Here is a 25,142-nt window from a genome sequence, read left to right as displayed (position 1 = left end):
GGTTTCTGAGCAGGTGGAGGGTCAAAAGGGTATTTTTGCTTTGTTGAATTTTATAGTCTTGTATAATTATAATTGATACTTTTATAATGGATACTCTTTTGTATTTCCTTTTTAACTTTTTTGTTATCATTGTTTGCTTATTTTGTTTTATATTATAAAAATAAAATTATTTAAAAAAAAGAAAGAAAATGCAACAATGGATTTGCAATGAAGGTCTCCGGGCCCAGGTGGACACGACTCTGGGGCTGGGGTGGCGGGTCTCACAATGCACCGACAGCCCCTGGGAGGAGCAGAAGCGTTCTGGGACTCTTCCCTGTCCACACGGCCGCTTGGACGGAGAGTGGACGCCGCAAGCCCGGGCCCAGGCCGCTCAGACCGCCGCCTTCAGATGAGACCGGACGTCGAGGCTGCAACCACGTCCCTTGCCTCTTTGGCCGAGGATTTCCCCAGGGCGCCTTCTGGGGCGGCTCAGCCTCCGAGGCCGGGCGAGGTCGGGCCAAGCCTGGCCTATGGGGGTCACGTGGCCTCCCGGTTGCAATTCATTAATTCGGCCACGGGATGGCAGCACCCCCTCTCCACGGCTCGGCCGCTTGGGCAGCGGGTTCATCGCAGCCCCGGACGGCCGCGCAGTTCCGAGTTGGGCCATAAGGCGGCAGCATCTCCTGCCCCGGTTTCTGAGCCGGAGCAGCTCAGGGCTGTTCCTCTGCGCATGTGCGTTCTTTTCCCCACCACTCTGTGTCCGCATGCGCGGCGGATTCATGGGCGCCCCGGACGGCCGCGCCTCCCGCCTGTTTCCATGGCAACGGTGCCCATGGCAGCGGTGTCACAGCCAAATCGGTCCCCATTGTCCCGTGGACCGGAAGCGTTCCACCGAAAAGCCATAATAAAATAACGTAAAGTCATTGTTGACCAACAGCTGTTTTTGCGGACCGCGTAAAACAGCTGCTACTCAACATTGAACTTCCCGTATTTTATTAACTGGCTGTTTGGTTGTTCCTAGGGTGCTTCACGGGATGGCAGCACCCCCTCTCCAGGGCTCGGCCGCATGCGCGGTGGATTCATGGGAGCACCGGACGGCCGCGTCTCCTGTTTCCATGGCAACTGTGCCCAAAATTGTCACAGCCAAACCAGTCCCCATTCCCCCCTTGGACCGGAAGCGCAGCACTGAATGAATCCTTGCCGCTATTATGTAGTACGCAACCGCTAAGCGTCACAGTCACTGCAGTCGGGAAAGGGCGGGATATAAACATAATACAATAAATAAACCAGAGGGCTGTACTGGTATTACACACATCTAAGTACCATTACATTACAGCATTTCGGGAAGAAGAAAGTTCCCGAAACGGGGAGCAACGATTCTAGTCACTTCCGGTAAATGTGGCGCTGGATACATCAATGTCTGTGACGCTTCTTGGCATCAACAACGGCGGGGGACTACAGAATGGGAGCAGCTAGTCTGGAAAACTTCCGGTCAATGTTGCCGGGGGGACCCGGCTGGCTGTTACGCTTCCTGGCACCGAAAGGAGCAAAGAACTACAAAACGGGGGCAGTTATTTTGGTAACACTTCCGGTCACTGTTGCCGGGGGCCCTGTCTGACTGATACGCTTCCGGGCACCGAAAGGGGCAAAGAACTACAAAACGGGGGCAGTTATTCTAGTAACACTTCCGGTCACTGTTGCCGGGGGACCTATCTGACTGGTACGCTTCCTGGCACCGAAAGGGGCAAAGAACTACAAAACGGGGGCAGGTATTCTAGTAACACTTCCGGTCACTGTTGCCGGGGGACCTGTTTGACTGATACGCTTCCGGGCACCGAAAGCGGCAAAGAACTACAAAACGGGGGCAGTTATTCTAGTAACACTTCCGGTCACTGTTGCCGGGGGACCTATCTGACTGGTACGCTTCCTGGCACCGAAAGGGGCAAAGAACTACAAAACGGGGGCAGGTATTCTAGTAACACTTCCGGTCACTGTTGCCGGGGGACCTGTTTGACTGATACGCTTCCGGGCACCGAAAGCGGCAAAGAACTACAAAACGGGGGCAGTTATTCTAGTAACACTTCCGGTTACTGTTGCCGGCGGACCCTAGCTAGATGTAACGCTTCCGGGCAACGGAAGCGGTTGCGGACTACAGAACGGGAGCATTAAGTCTAGTAACACTTCCGGCCAATGTTACCGAAGGGACTTGGCTGACTGTTACGCTTTAGTGCACCGGACTACAGAACGGGGGGCAAGGATTCAGAATTACGCTTCCGGTCCACGGGACAATGGGGACTGATTTGGCTGTGACACTTCTGGGCACCGTTGCCATGGGAACAGGCGGGAGACGCGGCCATCCGAGTCTGCAATGAACCCGCTGCTCAAGCGGCCGAGCCGTGGAGAGGGGGATGCTGCCATCCCGTGGCCGAATTAATGAATTGCAACCGGGAGGCCACGTGACCCCCATAGGCCAGGCTTGGCCCGACCTCGCCCCGCCTCGGAGGCTGAGCCGCCCCAGAAGGCGCCCTGGGGAAAGACGCCTGGCCGAAGAGGCCCGGATGAGTGGCCGCAACCTCGACTTCAGGTCTCCTCCAGAGTGGTGGTGGGGAGAAGAACGCACATGCGCAGAGGAACAGCCCTGGGCTGCTCCGGCTCAGAAACCCGGGCAGGAGATGCTGCCGCCTTGTGGCCCAACCCGGGAACTGCGCGGCCGTCCGGGGCGCCCATGAACCCGCTGCCCAAGCGGCCGAGCCCTGGAGAGGGGGGTGCTGCCATCCCGTGGCCGAATAATGAATTGCAACCCGGAGGCCACGTGACCCCCATAGGCCAGGCTAGGCCCGGCCTCGCCCGGCCTCGGAGGCTGAGCCGCCCCAGAAGGCGCCCTGGGGAATTCCTCGGCCAAAGAGGCAAGGGACGTGGTTGCAGCCTCGACGTCCGGTCTCATCTGAAGGCGGCGGTCTGAGCGGCCTGGGCCCGGGCTTGCGGCGTCCACTCTCCGTCCAAGCGGCCGTGTGGACAGGGAAGAGTCCCAGAACGCTTCTGCTCCTCCCAGGGGCTGTCGGTGCATTGTGAGACCCGCCACCCCAGCCCCAGAGTCGTGTCCACCTGGGCCCGGAGACCTTCATTGCAAATCCATTGTTGCATTTTCTTTCTTTTTTTAAATAATTTTATTTTTATAATATAAAACAAAATAAACAAACAATGATAACAAAAAAGATAAAAAGGAAATACAAAAGAGTATCCATTATAAAAGTATCAATTATAATTATACAAGACTATAAAATTCAACAAAGCAAAAATACCCTTTTGACCCTCCACCTGCTCAGAAACCCGGGCAGGAGATGCTGCCGCCTTGTGGCCCAACTCGGAACTGCGCGGCCGTCCGGGGCTGCGATGAACCCGCTGCCCAAGCGGCCGAGCCCTGGAGAAGGGGGTGCTGCCATCCCGTGGCCGAATTAATGAATTGCAACCGAGAGGCCACGTGACCCCCATAGGCCAGGCTTGGCCCGATCTCGCAGGCTGAGCGGCCATTAAGGCTCCCCGGGGAAAACCCTCGGCCAAAGAGGCACAGAGCGTGGTGGGGGAGAGGGAGAGGGAGAGGGGAAGAGGGCCGGCCCCGGGCTTTCGGCCCCCATTCTCCGTCCAAGCGTCCGTGTGGACAGGGAAAGGGGGGGAACCGTGTCCCCGGAGCACCGCAGCGGAGCCCACCGGAAGGGAGGCCTTTCGGGGGCGGACTCTCTTCCGGCGGGCGGCCAGGATGGCGGCGGACGGCGCCTGCGAGCTGCTGCTGCCGCTGCCGGGTGTGGGGGCGTCGGCGGGGGCGGGCTGCCGGCGCTGCGGCGTCGGGGGCGGCAAGTGGGTGCGGCTGAACGTGGGCGGCACCTGCTTCCTCACCACCCGGCAGACCCTCTGCAGGGACCCCAAGAGCTTCCTCTTCCGCCTCTGCCAGGCCGACCCGGACCTCGACTCCGACAAGGTCAGGCCCGCCGGGCCGAGGGGCTCCGGGGGATGGGGGGGGGGTCTCATTCCCTTGGCCGACCCCTGGAGGGGAGGGGGCCGGCCGTTGCAACGGGGAAGGGGCGGGCGTCCTCCGGAAAGGGCGGCCTCGAGGCCGTGGGTGGGTGGTAGGGTTGCCATCCAGCAGGTACAGCTGATCTCCCCTGGAGAAAATGGCCGTGTTTGGCCATTGGACTCTATGGCATCGAAGCCCCTCCCCAAACCCCGCCCTCCTCAAAAATCTCCCGCCGTTGGCGAAGAGGGACCTGGCAACTAGGGTTGCCAACCTCCAGGTACTAGCTGGAGATCTCCTGCTATTGCAACTGATCTCCAGCCAATAGACATCAGTTCACCGGGAGAAAATGGCCACTTTGGCCATTGGACTCTATGGCATTGAAGTCCCTCCCCATACCTGGCCATAGCATGTGGTCAGCATGCAGAAGGTCCTACGTTCAATCCCCAGTGGCATCCCCAGTTAAAAAGGACCAGGCAAGTAGGTGATGGGAAAGACCCCTGTCCAAGACCCTGGAGAGTGGCTGCCAGCCTGAGTAGACAGTACTGACCCTGATTCAGTATAAGGGCCCTTGGCTCAGTCTGTAGAGCCTCTGCTCGGCATGCAGAAGGTCCCAGGTTCAATCCCCGGCATCTCCAGTTACAGGGACTAGGCAAGCAGGTGATGTGAAAGACCTCTCTCTGCCTGAGTCCCTGCAGAGCTGCTGCCGGTCTGAATAGACAATACTGACTTTGATGAACCCAGGGTCAATATCAGGCAGCTTCCTGTGTTCATGTGACTTGCGCCGGTCCTGTGGCAACCCAGCCGCTCTCGGGGTGTCCACCTGAGTTGTGAGCGCCGCCAAGGATCCTGTCGCTCCTGGAGCCTCTGCTGCCATTCCCCTTGGCCTCTCTGCCTTCCTCTCTTTGCAGGAGCCAAGCGTGCCTCCCTTCCCCAGGGAGGGTCACAGGTGGCGCTGGGGAATGGGGAGGGCGACACTCAGCCTGCCTGGCCTCCCCGGAGATGAATCCCCACATGCCCTGGGCCTCTCCCTGCCTTGAGCAAAGACTGTTCCCAAGAGCCGGCGGGCACGGGGCTGAAGGGCAGTGTGCCTGCTGGAGTCTCCTGGTTTTGGGTTGGTGCAGGGTGGGGGAGAGATTGGGATTTCTGAATTCGGAGCTATCGTTTCTTCTTATGGCTGTCTTGTAACAGGAGGGAAAGCAAGATGCTCAGGGATTCTTGTGACTTTTTACACAGTGATATGCTAAAAGACCATCAGATGTATGTGCCTGTAGGGGCTGCTCTAGCATTTGAAGATCTGTGGAGCAAAACCTGTCACTGTGTCCCTACTTTTTAAGCCTCATTTTCACTCTTTAGGCAAAGATTGAGTTTTCTAGTATCTTGCAAGCATAACTCTAGCTGCAATTAAGAGCCTGAACATCATCTCTTGATAAGGGACGTGTGCCGTTGCTACATAATTAAGCACATTTCTGCTTATTACAGGTTGAGCATCTGCTAGTTAAAATCATAAGGGACCACAAACATCCACATCTTCAGTCTTGATTCTTGTGCCCAGGGATGCCCTGAGGTTTGTCTGTGCAGTGGATGCCAGCTGTCAGTTGTTTGTGTGTAGAAAGAACGGGGATCTGTGCCTGAGAGCAACAGCTTTACAACAGGGAATGGTAGACACGTGTTTTTTGGTCATGCTGGTAATTAGCCGGGGAGCTGATTGTGACGGATGAGAATCACCAGGGTCGATGCCTTGGATCTCAGATTCTGCCTCGTGGCAGCGCAGCGAAGTGCCCCACATCCCTGGTTTCTTAGGGTGTGGTCTGTAGACAAGGATCTGAGCCCCGTGTTCTGAGATCCAAGTGAATCCAAGCCAACGGATGCAAATCCCGGAGGCTCCCTGTAGGGCCTACAAGATCTGACTTTTTACCAATGCCTATAGTGTGGTTAGGCTATCTGTTGTTTGCAGCCTTTGGTCTAGGAGTAATGTGTTGTATTTCATTTCATTTGAGCGCAATACAAGATTTGCCCGTCAGAAGATTCCTCCTTGATTGTGGTGATCTTCTTCCCTCACCTTGGCCTTTGCTTAGGCTTCAGTCTGTTCACCCGCCCAGTGAGCTCAGCTGGAGACGGGAGTGTTGGCCAAGGAGCTCTTTAGGCCCCTGATTAGAAATCTAAACCCAAGCCGTGCTTCCTCACATTCATGGAGTGGCTTGTGGCAGCTGCTCCCCTCTTGGAGTGTCTCGGGGTGGGGGGAGTCCAAGTCCGGACAGAGGTGCAGCTTGTTGTCCATCTCATCCACTGGGATGCTGCTGGAGGGGAGAGAGGGGTAAAGAGTCCCTCGCTCTGACCTCAGGTCTTGTCCACAGGATGAAACAGGCGCCTACTTGATAGACCGGGATCCGACCTACTTTGGACCAGTGTTGAACTATCTCCGGCACGGGAAGCTGGTGATCAACAAAGACCTCGCTGAGGAAGGTACCTTTTGCTGTCTTGCACTATCCGCGGGGCAACCGGTCTAATGCTTCGTACTGCCGTGAGCCAGGTTCTGCACTCCCCCGATATTGTTGAGGGATCCGCTGCAGAGCGATCCCGTGTCAGTCTGGCCTGGCATCACTTTGCAACGCAGGGTGAGGGCCGGCATGTCTGAATCTCCTGGCGGTGAGCGATTCTTTACCAACCAAGTCTTGGCTGCTTGACTGGCGTTGCACTCATCTGGAACACTTGCAGATTACCCCAGCGGATCCTGGCTCCTGCTCTGTGTGGGTCTGGATAGTGCGTGGCTTGCCAGGGGTGGCATAGTGGTTAAGAGCGGTGGTTTGGAGTGGTGGACTCTGATCTGGAGAACTGGGTTTGATTCCCCACTCCTCCACAAGAGTGGCGGAGGCCAATCTGGTGAACGAGGTTGGTTTCCCCAGTCCTACACACGAAGCCAGCTGGATGACCTTGGGCTAGTCACACTCTCTCAGCCCCACCTGCCTCACAGCGTGTCCTTTGTGGGGAGGTGAGGTGATTATACGCCAGTTTGATTCTTCCTTAAGTGGTAGAGAAAGTCGCATATAAAAACCAGCTCTTCTTCTGAATGGCAGAGGCCACTGATCTGACTCAGTTTTGTGTGTGCGTGTGCACATGCGTGCTGGCACACTTTGGCAACCGGCCTGAGGCTAGGCTCACCTCTGTAGACCGAGGGCAGATGGCAGGGTCCTGGAGGATGGCCAGCAGCTTCTTCCAGGGAGGGGGGCAGGCCTTACTGGCTGTGACCAGGGGCGCTTACATGAGCCTGCGCTCTCGCTTCCTCTTAGGTGTGCTTGAAGAAGCTGAATTCTACAACATCACATCCTTAATAAAGCTTGTGAAGGACAAAATCAGGGAGAGGGACAGCAAAGTTTCACAGGTGAGGGCTTCTCTCTTTCGCAGTGTTGTTTCTGTGGCTTCATTTGGATCCGGGTGGCTTGTGCTAGAAGGCAGAGGATTGGGAGACGTCACTCTGATGAGATTTCTGTTAGTAGGGTGCGGGGGGGGGCTGTGCCTTTCTGTTTGTGACACGTTCCCTTAGAGAAGTGTTTGTCCTTCCCAAAGGGAAGTGTTCTTGGGACTGGGGACATTTATTACGGCACAGTAATGGCCACCCTCAGTGCCAGCCGAGGGTGGTTATGCTGGAGGGCTGGTCGTGAGTGTGCCTGAGCCAGAAGAGATTCTGAAGCCTGTAGTGGGGTGGGGGGGAGAAGCAAGCTGTGAAGGCCTGGGGGAGGGGGGCATTCCTCCTTGGCTCCCTGGCCTCCTGCTCCACCTCTCCCTTTCTCATGGCAGTTGCCGGCCAAGCACGTTTACAGGGTCCTGCAGTGCCAGGAAGAGGAACTGACCCAGATGGTCTCCACCATGTCTGATGGCTGGAAGTTTGAGCAGGTAAGAAACCTGCCCGAGGTGCAACGGGAAAGACTTGAGCAGCTTCAGGTGACTTCCTCTATGGGCCCTAGCCCAGGAACTTTGGGGGCAACCGTCGGAACACACTGGGGTGGGGGCACAGGAATTGAAGCTGCCTTGTCCTGAGTCTCTACCACTCGGTCGGATGTCCTCTGCCACATCTGAAGTGGAGAAAGGCCTTTCTCAGCTATTTCTGCTTGAGAGAGATGCTGGGTGTTGAACCTGGGAACTAACGCAAGCTCAGCCCCAGTTCCTCCCAGATTGGCTGAGATACCCCCCTGGGCTTTCTAGGCTTTCATGTTGTTAACTGAGCCAGTGTGGTGTAGTGGTTTAGAGCAGTGGTTTGGAGCGGTGGAGTCTGATTTGGAAAACCGGGTTTGATTCCCCACTCCTCCACATGAGCGGTGGAGGCTAATCTGGTGAACCGGGTTGGTTTCCCCACTCCTACACATGAAGCCAGCTGGGAAACCTTGGGCTAGTCTCAGCTCTCTTAGAGCTCTCTCAGCTCCACCCACCTCTCAGGGTGCCTGTTGGGGGGAGGGGAAGGGAAGGCGATTGTAAGCCAGTTTGATTCTTCCTTAACTGGTAGAGAAAGTCGGCATATAAAAACTAACTCTTCTAACTGATTTGCTGCAGTGGTTCCTCCTCCAGACAAGCCTGTGCCCCTGACACGGCTTCTCCCATCTTCTGTTTTATCCTCCCAAAGCCCCTGCGAGTAGGCCAGGATGAGTGGCTCCTGGTCACCTGGTTAGCTCCACAGCGAGCAGGGATTTGAACTCTGGTCTTCCCAAGCAGAGTGGGGCTGGCAGCGAGCAGCTCCAGGCAGAGAGCTTCAGCCTCCCCAGTGACTAGTTCTGCAGTAGAGCCCTGAGCCCCTGGAGCGTGCCTGCCCTGAGCCCCCTTCTCTTGCTACGTCACAGCTCGTCAGCATTGGCTCTTCCTACAACTACGGGAACGAAGACCAGGCTGAATTTCTGTGTGTCGTCTCCAAGGAGCTGCACAACGCCCCATCTGGGACTGCCAGTGAGCCCAGTGAGAAGGCCAAGGTGAGTCATCGGGTCGGAGGGGGGAGCGGCAGAGCTGGGAGGCACCAGGCTCTTCCTGATGGCAGAGAAGACTGCGAGCACTGGAGGCGTGGGCAGGGCCCCTGCGAGTGAGGGCAGGGCTGGCTTCTCAGCTGCTGCCGGGGGGTAATGTGGGGCTTGCTGCCCCTTAGGGCATTGGCTTGGGGAGGGGGGGCACTTGTCTCCCCCCACTGAACACCAACTTGCATCTGGGTCTGAGTTATCATGGGGGCCTTCTGTGTGCTCCTGTTTGGAGTGGAACGCTGAAGCCTTCCCCCAGAAACTAGCCCACGCGGGCAAGTGGAGAGCAGCATGGCTGGGCTGGAGGGCTGTGTGTGAGCGGCGGCCGTGTCGTACCAGCCCTGACTCTGGTTCAGTGGAGAGGATACTGGAACGTGGGCCCGGGTCTGCACCGGCTCTGTTGTGACGCAGGGAAAGAAGTGCGTGCCTGACAGCAAACTGGGCACTCTTTAATTTCAGTGACTCCGCTCAGCTTGAAGAAGGGCCGAAGTGTGGGTTGTGGTTGTCAGCGCTCCTTTGCTGTCTGGACAGAAGTGCAGACGGAGGTTTGTGCCTCTGGGACGATCTGCAGGAAAGGGGCAGCTGCTGGCCAGAAGATGGCTGAGGGCTCTGAGACAGGAAGGGAATCTGCTTCCGTGTCTCTCTGTTTGTGGCAAAATGAGGGCTGCGATAGGTGCGAAGCAGGGAGTGGGGATAGAACTGCTGTGGGCAAGAGTGGAGGGCGTGCACAGGCATGGCATGGTGAGGCAGAGTTCTTTAAGAGGTTAGACTTACGCACCAGGCCCCGGGCCTGAAGCCCCATCTCACCGCTCGGCTTCTCACCACAAAATCCCCAAGTTGGGGGAAATGGAACAAATGAAAAAGGAAAAGAATATAAGCATCCCTGTCTGCTCACGACCCAAAACTGGACAAGCAGTGTTTGTATAGAGGCATTAGATTCTGAGGTCAGTTTTTTAAGCAGCGGTTCTGCAGTCCTTTGAGATCCAGGCCCATAGGGAAGCTCGCAACAGTCCTAGCCTGAAGGAAAAGAACATCTTCCAGCTAGTGACCCCACACCCCATGTACATTGCGGAAGTATTGGGGGCGGGGAGTAGAAAGAGTAACCACCGAGCCAATATATCATATCCTTAGCCAGCGTCTTCATGCATCTTCTTCTGGAGGACAGACATGGGACTGTTTTGTGGGTTCTACAGGTTGCTTTAACTGGCTGCTCACCCTCGTAACTCTTTTCTGTTGCTGCACCCTCCTTGCCCGGGGGCTTGGCTGGCTGAGCTGCTACCTTTTCCAGTCTGAGATGGAGATGTTTCTGCTGGCTTTAGTGGGCAGAGAGGCTGGCGTGGGGCTTCGGGGCAGGTCCGAGTCTGGCGGCATCTCCTGGCAGCCAGCGGGCCTGCCATCAACCTGTCCTGATGGGCTGCCACTCTGAGAGCCCCAGGCTTGCCCGGCGGCTGCTTGCCTACATCCACCCCCCTTTCTTTCGCACGCTTTCTCTCTCTCTCTGGCCCCAGAGGGAGGCACTTGCCGCGGCACGACTCAACTCTTGCACTCTTTTCTTTTGCTCCCCCTTTCTTTACACTGGCTGCATGCAACTCAGAGCGAAGACGAGGAGACGGATTGGGAGATGCATGACTCAGATTAAGTGTGAATGCCCGATGGTGAGCACTAGGACTCTGCCTCCCCCCCGCCTGCCCCCCCACTTCCCTTTGGTGGTGTCTTGTGGCTGTAGCTGCTTCACTCCCCCTTGCCAGGTGAAAATGGCACGTGATGGCCGTGTAGTTGAGTTGTGCGTTGGTTCCTTGGAATCATAGAATCGTAGAGTTGAATGGGCCCACCAGGGTCATCTAGTCCAACCCCCTGCACAATTCAGGAAACTCACAACTACCTCCCCCCCCCACATCCCTAGTGACCAGAAGATGGCCAAGATGCCTTCCCTCTCATCATCTGCCTAAGGTCACAGAATCAGCATTGCTGACAGATGGCCATCTAACCTCTGCTTAAAAACCTCCAGGGAAGGAGAGCTCACCACCTTCCGAGGAAGTCTGTTCCACTGAGGAACCACTCTGACTGTTAGAAAATTCTTCCTAATTCTTCCTAATTTCCTTGAAGGGATTTGGTTCTGACCCTGCAGAGGTGGAGGGAGGAAGACTTCTCCGGAGAATGCCTGAAAGTGGTTTAGGGAATGGGGACGTAGGGACGAGTGCATTTGTGAGGGGGGGGGCACAGGTCCTGAGCAAGGCCCCAGTTAAGGTAGAGCCCCCTTCTTGTGCCCCACCCCGGGCAGACTTTGAACCATGTGTCGTTTGGGTCTGACTGCTTTTGGCTCTGAAACAGACTCCCCACCCTCAGGGAAAGCGTTTCTTCCAGTGGGACTAAAACGGTATCCAGCCCTCCTGACTCTGTGAGGTTGGGGGGGGTGCTTCGGGGGCATTGTTCAACTAACTTCCTGCTGTGAGTCCCTGGGCAGACTCGCTTCCAAAGAAGGGTGGTTTACTGGAAGGAAAAGATTGCCAGGGCCCTACAACTGCCTTGGCTGCAAAAGGGCCAGGCAGGGTCATAGAATCATAGAGTTGGAAGGGACCACCAGGGTCATCTAGTCCAGCCCCCTGCACAATGCAGGAAATTCACAACTACCTCCCCTTCCAAATACCCCCCAGTGACCCCTACTTCATGGCCAGAAGATGGCCAAGGTGCCCTCCCTCTCATGATCTGCCCAAGGTCATAGAATCAGCATTTGCTGACAGATGGCTATCCAGCCTTTTCTTAAAAACCTCCAGGGAAGGACAGCTTACCACTTGGGTCCTGGGGCACTGGCCATTTGGCAGGAGGTGGATGTGGCCAGAAAACAGTGCTTGCTGCCACCCCCACCCCCCATGTCTCACCTCAGGAATTCAGGGAGGGGTGCCTGCGGCCTGCTTATCCCTCTCTAGGAGGTGAAAGGACCCCCCTTGACTATTTCTGGGTTCCCTCACTTACTGCATGTCACAGCTCTCGTCTTTGTACAGCCCGTGACATCCTGATTCTCAGGGTGGTCTGAAAGGGGGACATGCTCAGCCACCAGACCCTTTGGAGCACTTTGTGGGAGCTGCTTTGCTCCTTAATGTGCTGGAGTGAGCAGGGGCGGGGGGTGGGGCAGGTTGCTGTAGCAGGAAGGCCCTTATAGCTGTGCTTGCTTGTGGGGACGCCAGCTTCATGAAACAGGGACAGCCTGTTCAGCGTCACAAGCAGCTACGATGCTCATCTGTTCTCTGCCGATGGATGGGTCTGTTTGGGGGTCTGGCCCTCCAGAGTTCCGGTGTATTGTCGGCTTCCTGCCCCCACCCCCGCCTTGTGCTTAGCAGCAGCTTGCAAACAAACATTCTGTTGGCTGCCCTGCCAGAAGGCTCCTGGTTGCTGAGTCAGGATATCAGTTTTTTTGCCTGCCTCAGGGCTTGGCTCTCGAGAAGGTCCTAGACAGGGCTGAGACTTGCTGGAGAAGGAAGGAGTCTTTTAGTTAGGCCTAGTTGGTGAAGGTTGCCTGCCTCACCTGTGTTATATCCCCCCTCTTCTCTCCTCCCCCACCCCAGATCTTGCAGGAACGTGGTTCTAGGATGTAACATCCCAGTATTGGATGCTGAAGAACGGCCCCATGAAGAGCCATGGCCAGGGGGAGAGAGTCCTTACTTCAGACATTTGTTTATTGATCTGGATTTTGCCCCATGCATATGTTTGGTGCAAACGGAGCAGGCGGTGGGGGGGGATTGCCCGCCTTGCTGCTCGAAGGGTGTTGTTGGCACTTGGGCCAGGTTGGGGGGGGGTGTCTTGTGGTCCAAGAGACCTTAATCCCGTGCAAAGAAGTGTGCCCCCCCAACTCTTCTGTGGAGAGGGGAGCTCTCTGCTCAGCGCTGTGACTGGAGGAAGCTTTGCTGAGTGCTTGGAAGCAGCCTGGTTCCAACCCTTGCAGGGCAGCGTGCTTTTGGTGCTACTGATCACTTGCAGTCCATACAGGCAAGTTTTTGGGTCACCCCAGATGACTTTTTGTACAGTCCTTGGGGCACACTGTTGGAATTCAGCAGCGCTCACCAGGGCAAAAGGGCTGCCGAAGAAGAACGCGCATCTCTTTCTCACCCCTGCTGACTTCAGTGCTCAACGGGAAGAGTTGGCTCAGGGAAGACACCTTTTGCCCACTTCTCTGGAACTGGCTTTCCTCCTTTTGTATTGCGGATGTTAAAAATGCATTTGTAGCTACATTTTAAGACTGAAGGTCCATTTTAAAAAGAGTGACCCCCAACTTTTCTGCCCCCTGCTCCACATGTATGCTTCCACCCAAGTTGTGTTCAGAAATGGCGGCAAATAGTCGTGCCCTCATGAACTGTGGCAGATCTGGAGGTAGGCCTGTGATCTGACTCTCCTGGGGGCTCCCTCCTCATGTTTGGGGGGTGCAGGGGCCCCATGTGGCCTGAGGCGTCCCGGCGTATGCTATCCAAAAAAAAAAAAAAAGGAATGCATTCTTGCGTGTCTTTATAACTGATGTTTACAGTCAATTCTATAATCTCTTATCTATGCAGTACTATCTGGTGCTTTGGCCAAGGGTTTTGGCCAAAGCCCTTCTTGTGGTTTTCATTGAGGGAGGTTTGGTGGTAAATGTGAAGAGAAGCAACTGGAGCTTTTGTGTGTGCCGTGTTTAGATCAAACCGTTAGCATGTCCTTGATACAGGTTTCGACAAGTACCGACTTCAGCTCTTGCGCTGCTTCAATGGTGCACTGGCCAAAGGACCCCACGTTTCTCCGAGGCCCTTTTGCACTCCGAGCGTACTTCAAACCGTTTCATTAAATAACTTCCAGAATTTTTGTGTATATCTTCTTTATGATGTATGGAGTCCTCTCTCGCTCTCTCTGGCTCCTGGACTCTGGCCCAGAATTCCTTTCCAGTTCAGCCCCCCCCCCCCCCTGCAGTTGGGCTGGGTTACCTGCCTCTCCTGTTGCTATTCTTCCACTTTGCCATCCAGACTCGTCTGACCAGGTGGGTCCTTCTCAGCATTTAGGCGTTTGTTTTTCCCCCCTAAAGATGTTAAAATTGTGATTGAATTTGCTAACTGGACTTTTCCGGAGGGAAAAGATGTTTCTACTTATGCACTTTTAGGTCTCTGTGCTTGATCACCTTAAGAGCTAAAGCCACCGTTGACCCTAGGGAAGAGCCTCTTAGGCCTGCCAAGTGTGCCCATTCCAGAGTTGGCAGTGAGGCAGCTGGCGAGCTCCTGCCTCCTGGCTGTTCTGGGAAGCGCTGTACAAAGGAAGCTGGAAGGAGTTTCCATACGCAAATTCCCTTACCATATGCACTCTGGCTCTCTCAGAGCTGGTGGTATATTTGTGAACTGCCACCTCGAAGAGGGAGAGTTGCAACCTCATGGAAGGTGATTGGGTGGAAAAGGGAGATGCACGCAGACCTCTGAAGTTGCAGGTTAGCGTGCTTGTTGGCTTGGAGGGGGGGTTAACTTCCACACTTGGTTTCCCTTCTCCCCTCGCTGACCTCTGGCTGGAACTGCAATAAGTATGGTTGGAGCGGTGGGCTGCAGATGTCAGTGTGGACCCCAGAGGTGGGGGTGGATTCCTTTGCTATCTCTGCTGGTTCCTGGTTGACAGGACTTTCCTGTTGTAGGGGCTTGCTTTGGCAGCTTGTTGAATTTGTTGAGCATTCTGGGATGTTTAGGCAGTGTGGAAGGTTAAACAACATGATACCCGCGTCAGGCTGAATTTATCGTTTTATCAAGTATTGTATCCCAGAATTTTGTATTCTGCCCATCTTTGGGGATCTGATCTGTGGCATGCTGAGAACCTTATTTTTCATCGCTCAAAGCACTGCGTTTCTGGCTCTCAAGATTAGTTGCCATTGGAAATTTTGACGAGAGCTCAGAAAGCAGTTAGACGGGGGGGAGAGACTTTGCTCTCTTATACTACTTTTCTGCTGGCTGTCTCTGGCCTCCCTGGCCCTTCCCAGCTCTGTTTGTCTTTTGCCCAGCTTCAAGGACGTTCCGGGTACTCTGGAAACCTGCAAATGGCGGGAACAAACAACTGCACGGTAGAATTTGGTTCTGATCTTGCGGTGGGGGGGATCAGTTCTTTTTCGCCCTTCCCCAACAGCTATTTCTGTAGTGAACCATGGAGCCATTCCCTCTGCAGGAGTGAGTCTTGCCTGATACCGCACCGCACGCATCTGACCAGCGCCGTCATGTGTGGAATGAACCATGTGTCGTTTGGGTCTGACTGCTTTTGGCTCTGAAACAGACTCCCCACCCTCAGGGAAAGCATTTCTTCCAGTGGGACAAAACGGTATCCAGCCCTCCTGACTCTGTGAGGTTGTGGGGGGTGGTGCTTCGGGGGCATTGTTCAACTAACTTCCTGCTGTGAGTCCCTGGGCAGACTTGCTTCCAATGTGTATCTCTAGCTCCAAAGAAGAGTGGTTTACTGGAAGGAAAAGATTGCCAGGGCCCTACAACTGCCTTGTCTGCAAAAGGGCCAGGTAGGGTCATAGAATCATAGAGTTGGAAGGGACCACCAGGGTCATCTAGTCCAACCCCCTGCACAATGCAGGAAATTCAAATACCCCCCCTCACACACCCCTAGTGACCCCTACTCCATGCCCAGAAGATGGCCAAGATGCCCTCCCTCTCATCTGCTTGAGGTCATTGAGTCAGCATTGCTGACAGATGGCCATCTAGCCTCTGCTTAAAAACCTCCAGGGAGGAGCACTCACCACTGGTCTGGGCAAAACAAATGGCTGTTAGGCTGGGGGGAGGGAGGGAGAATATGAGGTTGTTATTTGCTAAAAACTTCAATGCAGTTAAAAAACATTAGCAATATGCCAGAGGTAGGGAAGGGGCCCCACAGACCCGGCTGGAGTCTCGGAGATGCTCCTGGGACCGATTCAGAGGGAAATGTCAGGGCTGAGGTGGGGAAAGGGTGCTACTCGGTGCGAGTTTGAAGAAGACAAAAACAGCACAAATTTCCAATGCAATTAAATATATTAAGTGCAAAAAAGTATACAGTGAAAACACATACAACAAACAATACACAAAATACAAAGGATCAAAAAGATAAGGTAAGTACTAAATATTGTTGCTTATCAATGACTTTGACAATTTCTTTCACAGAGTTCAAACTTCCAGGTAAGTGCAATTGTCCAAACGTTTTGAGGACATAGGAACAACTGGAACAGCTGGAAAAGATGAAGATGCATCATCAGTAGGGTAAAACTAACCTGTCTTTTTGATCTTTTGTATTTTGTGAATTGCTTGTTGTATGTGTTTTCACTGTACACTTTTTTTGCACTTAATATATTTAATTGCATTGGAAATTTGTGCTGGTTTTGTCTTCTTCATACTATATACAGCGCAGAGCCTCCTTTTTCGGGTTTTACCCCCTGGAGGTTGGCAACCCTACTCTCGCAGCCGGACCAGCGCTGCGCGAGCAACACCTCGGCCGGCGGAGAGGACCGGCTCCGCTCCGGTCTCTACGGCAACCGGCCCCGCCCTCGGCGCCGGGGATTGGCGGAGCCTCGGCCCCGCCTCCTGCCAGTGCCCGTCAGGGCTTCCCGCGCCGCGCAGGCTCGCTGGGGAGGGCGCCGGCGGCACTGCGCAGGCGCGGACGGGTGGCGGCGAGGGCCAAGTCGCGCCGGCGCGATCCGCCTGCTGCGAGGGGAAGTCCGGCCTGGGAGACAAAAGGGAGGGGGGAGCGCGTCGGGAACATCCGGGTCATCCGCCGCCGCCTGAATCCGGGAGACGACGCGGGTCCTGCTGCGGCCGCCGCTGCTGCTGCTGCTCACACCGGTGAGGGGGGGGGCGACCGAGGGGGGGGCGGTGAGAGAGAGAGAGAGGCCGCCGGGCTCCCTCAAGGTCAGGGCCCGGGGGGGGGGAGGGGAGGTGCGCGCGCGCCCCCGGGACTAGGCCCTCCCCCGCGCGCGCTGCCGCCCCTCCCCCACCCCCCGGCTCTGAGCGCGGCCTTGTGTTTGCAGGAGGACCGACGACCATGTCTGGCATCGCGCTCAGCCGGCTCGCCCAGGAGAGGAAGGCCTGGAGGAAGGACCACCCCTTCGTAAGTGCGGCCTGGCGGGCGGACGGGGGATGCCGAGGCTCTTCTCCCACCACCTCCCCCGTCGTGGGGGGTGGGGGGCTTGGAGCCGCCCGAGCCCCCACCTCGGGGGACGCAAGGCTGGCGGTGGGAGGCTTGGAAAAGAGCCGGGGGTCAAATCCCGGGTGGGCTGGGTGGTCCCCAGCCCCTCCCCTCCCTCCCTCCCTATGGGCGAACCCGCTGCTTCAGATGGCAGCTGGGAGATGGACGAGGAGACAGACACCCGCCTGCCTGCCTGCCTCCCTCCATGGGGAAAACATCATAGAATCAATAGAGTTGGAAGGGACCCACCAGGGTCATCTAGTCCAACCTCCTGCACAATGCAGGGAATTCACAACTACCTCCCCCTCCCACACACACCCAATGACCCCCTACTCCATGCCCAGAAGGTGGCCAAGATGCCCTCCCTCCCATCACCCGCCTAAGGTCATGGAATCAGCATTGCTGACAGGTGGCCGTCTAGCCTGTGCTTTAAAAAACCCCAGGGAAGGAGAGCTCACCACCTCTCGAGGAAGCCTGTTCCCCTGAGGAACCGCTCTGTTAGGAAACTCTTCCTAACGTCTAGATGGAAACTCTTCGGATTTAATTCCAACCCGTTGTTTCTGGTCCGACCTTCTGGGGCAACAGAAAACAACTCAGCCACCTCCTCTGTATGACAGCCTTTCAAGTACTCAACCGCCAGTCATCCTGTTCAGCCTCACAAAGCAGGTGTGCCTGCTTAGAGCCTCTTAACCATCAGGGGGTAACTCAGAGGTGTTCAGGAGTCCCAGACCGAGGGCGGCTGGATCTGGCATTGCTGCAGCGGTGACTCCCACAAATTGGGTGGAGGCCTGTGCTGTCTGCCCAGCTGTTCTACAGCAAGCAATGCAAGGTGGTTGTGACTCCCGTGTTAGCGCTAGAACGGCATCCATGCCCTGAAAATTTACTTCTGGAAAGTCTTCAAGTGTGTTGCTAAAACTCATTGTGAAGTGTAAATCTTCCCTATTAGAGCATGAAAGTCTCCTAATAGTATTCTCACCACCACTGTGTATTGTAATCAGGCCTCTTGTGCTGCTAATATCCTTATTATTTCAGGGTTTTGTAGCTGTACCAACAAAAAATCCAGATGGCACGATGAATCTCATGAATTGGGAATGTGCTATTCCAGGCAAGAAAGGGGTAAGTTAGCATACACTTGCTTAGGAGTGCCACGTTGCTATGCTTGGAATGGATTGCGTGTTTGGTTAGCACTCGGCTCCACAGGTACAGTGTTGTGCTGTAGCAAATGGCACCACACATATTTGGGAACTTCTGATACTGAAACGGCTGCTCTGACTTGCTTTTTGTCTTCATGCTGTATTCCCGATTTCTCAGTGACTTGGGAAAGGCCCCAAATGGAGCCGAATCTTGCACCATTCATTCTGGGAACATTAATATTCGGCTTAGGTGAGCCACCAGCCTCCTAAGGCTCTGCTCAAGCTGTGGGGCCACATTGAAGGGGGATCCGTGCATGCTTGGTTTCAGCATTCTTGCCATGGTGTTGCTGCTTTTAATTGAGATCATTGTTGGCAACGCTTTCTGATGTGTGACTTACTTCAAGAGTTGCAGAATAGCCTTCCATTCTCAGGTGAAACCTTAGCACACCAGTCAGTCAGTCAAGATAGCTTCTTACCCTGGCCTGACTCTTGAAATGGGTTTGGGATTCTCTGCTATAGCTGCTTTGATAGTATGTGTCCTGCTCTCTGTGTGCTTGTATGTACGAGGTCCCTCTCTGGTCTAGCTGGGCCCTATCTCTGATTAATCCTGGCTAATGAAATGCCACTTCAAATGCTTCTGTGTTCTATCCTTTCCTGACAGACACCGTGGGAAGGAGGCCTATTTAAATTACGGATGCTCTTCAAGGATGATTATCCCTCTTCGCCACCAAAATGTGAGTTGTAAGACCCTGCTGGAAAACACGACAGTCGTTATGGCAACACAGACTGCTTTCATGAGCTGAGGCTGCTTCACTCTCGATCTTCTCACACTGACCACACTGGGTGAAAATACATAAATGGCTCAGTTATCAAAAAATCACCCCCTTGGCACCTCTTTCTCCTTCTTTCTTGACAGCTTTAGTACATGAGAGCACATAGCTGAAATCACTCAAATTTTATTTTCGTGACATCTTCTTTCACGTTGAACTACTGTTTTTGCAGCCATTGCGTTTTACTTCGAAGCTGAACTTAGCAGCCAAGTTCAGCAAGTTCTCCTGGGGTATTTGCACATTCTCTTTGGAACCAGTTGCATGGTGCTTGGATCTCTGAGGGGTTGCTTCAGCCTTTTGGGGCGGGATGGGTCAGTAAACGCCTCTGGGAAGGATGTATTCCCTAAATTATTCCCTGTTCTTTCAAGTAAGCTTTTGTTCAAACCTAGAAGCTCCTGCACAAGCCTCATTCAGAACTGAATCAAAATCGGTCTCTTAAGCCCAAATCTCCAGGGTCAAAAAAAAAGGTTTCTGTTTCAGAGTCAGAAAAGAGTCCCGTAGCACCTTAAATTCTAACACATTTTCTGGCAGGGGGTGAGCTTTCGTGAGTCACAGCTCACTTCTTCAGATACTCCTTCAGATATTATGTTTCAGAGTTGGAAGGTACAGTGCTGTATTTTAAATTCCTTGCCTTAAATATTTCACCGTTCTTTCCCAAAAGAGACACTCCAGCCAAATGCTTTACTAAAGTACTGACGTCTGCGCTAATTTGTAACAACAAAAGTTTCCTTTTTGTGCAGGCAAATTTGAGCCCCCTTTATTCCACCCGAATGTGTACCCTTCAGGCACAGTGTGTCTGTCCATCCTAGAAGAGGATAAGGATTGGAGGCCTGCCATCACAATCAAACAGGTAGGTTGTTTTCTGACACAGTGCTCTTGGGAGCCTGATGTCATTTGATCACTCCGTGGGCAAAGTTAGGCAGGGGAAAATGGATTTTAAATCTATTGTTACGATTTTTAGCTGAATCGTTATTTCACTCCCAACTTTGATCAGGTGTACGGCATTCTAAGGCATTTTTCCAGAAACCACGTGGACGCCGATTTATAATTATGTTCAGGAACATCATCCCATAATATGCCACCCACGTTGCCTGTGATATGACACAATGTGTTTTTAAAAATCTACTTTCAAGAAATGTATTTTTAATAGGCCAGCGTGCTGCATTTTGAAGTAACGTGTGTCTGGTATCTCATAGATCTTGTTAGGAATTCAAGAACTCCTAAATGAACCAAATATTCAAGACCCAGCTCAAGCAGAGGCCTACACAATTTACTGGTGAGTAGCTGGTTAAACCTGGACAAATTTGGTGACAGTTGCTCTGGGGTGTCTCTCTTTAAGCCTTTTTTAATAGTATATATTTTATTCTACTCCTTACAATAGGAAACAAAAATCTGGCTGAAACAGCCTTTCCCCCCTCACCCAGTTAACAAAGCCAGGAATCATTCCCCTTGCTTAAGGGATTGACTCTGCCTAATTTCCGAGAGGAAAAAAGGTTCCTTGGTTGTAGGTGGTAAAAATTTGCTCAGTGGGTAAAGGCACAGACTTCAGAATCCAAGGAAGCAAATCACGTTTGGCACAACTGAGTTTTGGGGGATTCTAGTAGAGTATTTGTGTGTAGATTGCCTTTAGACCCAGAAATGGGGCACAGGAGGTACTAAGCCATGCCTCAAGCATTGTTCTCTCAGCTAAGCTTTGATCCTGGAAATGTCCCTGTTTCTAAGTGAATAGGAAGGAATTGAGGGGTCTCTGAATAATCTTCTATGATCTCTACTTATATCTTCTCCCACTTGCTGCAGGGCAGTTCTTGTTCTCTAGTGTTTATTTGATTTATTTATTTTATTCAATTTATACTCCACCCTCCCCTGGCAAAAGCTGGGTTCAGGGCGGCTTCCAGCAAAATACAATCACTTAACAGAAAATTCAGTTCTACAGCCTTTCTTTCCCCCTGTTCCTAGACTGAGGTCTTGAACAATAAAACCATAAACTTAAATAAGACTCATCTCTAAAAACACCTCCCTTTGTCTCTTCTCTGCAGCCTCCAAAAAACGAGCAACAAAATAAGTACACTGAGGGTCACAGTCCTCTAAGAGGAACTGAACCTTTTTCTCCAAAGTTGCTCGAGAAGATGTGGACCATTTGTTAAAACATGGTATAAATCCATTTTAGCCTAAGTTGGTATATCTAAAGACAGTGCAAAAGGATATATACCATGGAGTCCACTGACTTGAAGATTCAATTCTACAACAGTTTTACATTTAAATAATAAAATTTGCTTCTAGTTATGTAATAAACCCACTTCTAATTAAAATTCTAATTAAAATTTGCTTCACTTTCAAAAAGACAGTGATGTTGCCTATCACCAAAGGGGGGGAGGGGCAAGGGTGCCCATCTACCCCTTGCTGTGCCTAGCAGTAGTGTGTCAAAGAAGGGCAGCCTGAGAGATTGCAGATTAGCAGACAGGAGCTACTGTATAAACCAAAACTGAGCCACACCCCTGGGCAGCGATTCAGCACAGATGAACTTCTTGTTTTTGTTGCAAAAAAATCATTGAGTTGTCTGGAGTAACTAAATCGCAGAAGACTTTTAAAGTTAACCAGCTCATGTTTGCTTGTGAACGTTCAGGCCAGTTTGCTGCTGCAGCCTCAAATTCCATTTAAAATAGAAATTTCCTGGCAGGAGATGAAGGTATATAGCTGCTACAAAGGAAGGAGGGGTACAGGCAGCTGCAGGAGTCCCATGGCCAAAAAAGATACTTCCGCTCTCCTCTTGGACCACCACTGCTGCCCAGTTCCTCCTTTTCCCAACCCCGTTCCAAGGGCAGGCCATTTGGTTTCTGGTAACCTTTTATTGAGGGGCTGATCTGCAAAGGCACGCCAGGGCTGTATGTGGGAAGGGGCTGCCTTCAAGAGTGTGATGCTTGCAGGTTGCGCTTCCTGGGTGTGGTTGCTTTCCCCTTCTAGCCTGGTTATTGGCACAAGTTGGAGACTTTCCTGGCCCAGACTCGACTGCTTCATGGGAGACGTGACTTCCCCCCCACCACCACCAGTTTTTAAGTATGGTGGCCAGAAGCTCTGCTTTAGGGAGAACCAGATAACAGCGCCCTTGCACACTTCCAGAAGCCTAGTAATCTTATTCTCTTTATCTAGCCAAAACAGAGTGGAATATGAAAAGAGGGTTCGAGCACAAGCCAAGAAATTTGCGCCATCATAAGCTCCTGTCATGCCGCATCTTAAAGGAAGGGATTAATTTGGCAAGAACTTGTTTACAAAACTTTTGCAAATCTAATGTCGCTATGTAAAATTAATAGTCACTTAGGGGAGGGGGTTGTATGTGTGCCATTTTTCCATATTCGCCACTTGTATACAGCTCTAAATTTGCTGAATTGCCCCCAGTTTTTTCATACAGGGTCTCTTCCTTCAGTCTTTTGTATTTTGATTGTTATGTAAAACTGGCTTTTATTTTAATATTGATGTCAGTATTTCAACTGCTGTAAAACTATGAACTTTTATACTTCTACGAATTCACTAGTATCTCCTAGTTTCTTTGCTCTCTGATGCAGGCATGCTTTAGAAGTATATTTTGCCTCTACCTGGCTGTATGAAAAGAGCTCTCCACCCTGTTCCTTCCCTTAATTTGTTTTCTACCAATAAAGATTTAGGTGGTTGTTGCTTACAAGCCTCAGATCCAAAGTCAGCCAGCATCTTGATTCTGCGTCACTTCCTTTGTGTTTTGGCGTTTTGTCTGTGTTGCTGTTTAGAGTAAATAAACTGTTTCTATAAAGCTTTCTTATCTCCCTTTCACTGATTCTCTGGTTCGCTTTGTCAAGTCAGTTTTGCAGAAAAAACTAATGTTCGGTTTGTGGACACAGCTTAGGGCACCTGCCGTAGGTATGAGCTTTTGCAAAAGCGTGAGAGGAAGAACCCGTGCCTTGAGCCACTGGCGAACTTGCTAGCCCAGGGTGCATTTAGTTTGATGAGAAAGAATAGTTTCCTGGGTCCAAAAACTGCTTGTAATTTTATTTTGGCATCCCTTAAGCAGTGAAAGGGTAGAGATGCCAAATGCTTTAATTTGCCCCTGGGAAAACTTGACACACGCTGGCTGTTCCCTGCTCTTTGGCACAGGGAGGCAGACAGGAGATACAACAGCATAACCCTTGCATTCACCCCCCTCCCGGTCCTTATGCTGTACGGTAAATAAAGGAGTAGGGGGTGGAACCCACCCCTCAAGATAATGATAATTTAGTAGTCTGTACTGTTTGGTGATATGAACATTTAATTTGCCCTTGTGGGTTATCCGGGCTTTGTAACCGTGGTCTTGGAATTTTCTTTCCTGATGTTTTGCCAGCAGCTGTGGCAGGCATCTTCAGAGTAGTAACACTGAAGGACAGTGTCTCTCAGTGTCGATGTGTAGGAAGAATCAGAGAGGGGTTGGGTTTGAGCTGAGTACTGTCCTGCAGAAGTAATGTGCTAATCATTGTCCTGTAAGTATCAAGATAATGTACTAATGAGGGTGTGGTATGTTAATATGGAACCATTGTATCCTGAAGTGATCTGTTAATGTGTGAAAACCAAAGCTAATCTGCATGGCTATTGTTGACTGCAGCCTTTGTTAGTCTGGACGTTTTTCAGGGCAGGAAGCCAAGCCTTATTCATTCTTAAACTCTCTTCTTTTCTGTTAAAGTTGTGCTGATGTTTATGAATTTCAACGGCTTCTCTGTGCAATCTGACAAAATAGTTGGTAGAATTGTCCAGTCTTTCAGTGTCTTGGAATAAGACCCTGTGTCCTGTTTGTGTCAGTCCATGTTCAGCCACTGCTGATTTCTCAGGTTGGCCAAGTCTGCAGTATCTTTCATGTTCTTTTATCCTTGTTTGTATGCTGCGTTTTGTGGTCCCGATGTAAACTTCTCCACAGCTCCACTCCTGCAGAGGTGAGGGGGTCTTTTTTGTCTTTTGCTGACCGTAGCATTTGTTGTATTTTCTTGGTGGGTTTAAACTCTGTTTGTAGGTTGTGTTTTTTCAAAAGTTTATCCATCCTTATCAGTGACTCCTTTAATAAATGGCAAGAATACCTTCCCTATGGGTATTTTACGGATGACAAGGGTATCAAGAAATGGGAGTTTACCATCAATTTCCTTTTCCATGGTAAACTGAATGTTTGGATGGCTATTATTAAGATGGACTTTCTAAACCATAAAACAAACTTTCAGTTCGGTCACAAGGTCTACCGGAAACCAACTCACACAGATCGCTACTTACACAAAAACTCCAACCACCACCCCCGACAGAAAAGAGGAATAATCAAAACATTAATGGAAAAGGAAATTGATGGTAAACTCCCATTTCTTGATACCCTTGTCATCCGTAAAATACCCATAGGGAAGGTATTCTTGCGATTTATTAAAGGAGTCACTGATAGGATGGATAAACTTTTGAAAAAACACAACCTACAAACTGTTTAAACCCACCAAGAAAATACAACAAATGCTACGGTCAGCAAAAGACAAAAAAGACCCCCTCACCTCTGCAGGAGTATATCGTATACCTTGCAGCTGTGGAGAAGTTTACATTGGGACCACAAAACGCAGCATACAAACAAGGATAAAAGAACATGAAAGATACTGCAGACTTGGCCAACCTGAGAAATCAGCAGTGGCTGAACATGGACTGACACAAACAGGACACAGGGTCTTATTCCAAGACACTGAAAGACTGGACAATTCTACCAACTGTTTTGTCAGATTGCACAGAGAAGCCATTGAAATTCATAAACATCAGCACAACTTTAACAGAAAAGAAGAGAGTTTAAGAATGAATAAGGCTTGGCTTCCTGCCCTGAAAAACCTCCAGACTAACAAAGGCTGCAGTCAACAATAGCCATGCAGATTAGCTTTGGTTTTCACACATTAACAGATCACTTCAGGATACAATGGTTCCATATTAACATACCACACCCTCATTAGTACATTATCTTGATACTTACAGGACAATGATTAGCACATTACTTCTGCAGGACAGTACTCAGCTCAAACCCAACCCCTCTCTGATTCTT

General features: G+C 51.9%; 2 protein-coding genes across 2 annotated transcripts; both read left to right on the top strand.

Moving 5' to 3' along the window:
- Window positions 1–3,736: 3,736 nt before the first annotated feature.
- LOC130492757 (BTB/POZ domain-containing protein KCTD5) lies at window positions 3,737–12,625 on the top strand. The gene is made up of 6 exons (XM_056866540.1): window positions 3,737–3,955; window positions 6,346–6,454; window positions 7,279–7,370; window positions 7,787–7,882; window positions 8,821–8,946; window positions 12,549–12,625. Exons 1-6 carry the CDS (start codon window positions 3,737–3,739, stop codon window positions 12,576–12,578), a joined length of 672 nt encoding a protein of 223 aa, XP_056722518.1. The 3' UTR covers window positions 12,579–12,625.
- Window positions 12,626–16,986: 4,361 nt separating this feature from the next.
- On the top strand, window positions 16,987–22,660 carry UBE2I (ubiquitin conjugating enzyme E2 I). Its single transcript, XM_056866209.1, has 6 exons — window positions 16,987–17,052; window positions 18,163–18,246; window positions 18,925–18,997; window positions 19,834–19,943; window positions 20,290–20,369; window positions 22,241–22,660. Exons 1-6 carry the CDS (start codon window positions 16,987–16,989, stop codon window positions 22,302–22,304), a joined length of 477 nt encoding a protein of 158 aa, XP_056722187.1. The 3' UTR covers window positions 22,305–22,660.
- The last annotated feature ends 2,482 nt before the right edge of the window (window positions 22,661–25,142 follow it).

The sequence above is a fragment of the Euleptes europaea genome, chromosome 21, assembly GCF_029931775.1.
Source record: "Euleptes europaea isolate rEulEur1 chromosome 21, rEulEur1.hap1, whole genome shotgun sequence".
NCBI classification, from domain to species: Eukaryota; Metazoa; Chordata; class Lepidosauria; order Squamata; family Sphaerodactylidae; genus Euleptes; species Euleptes europaea.
The sequence above is the reverse complement of the archived record's forward strand: the minus strand, read 5'-3'. Positions and strand labels throughout refer to the sequence as shown.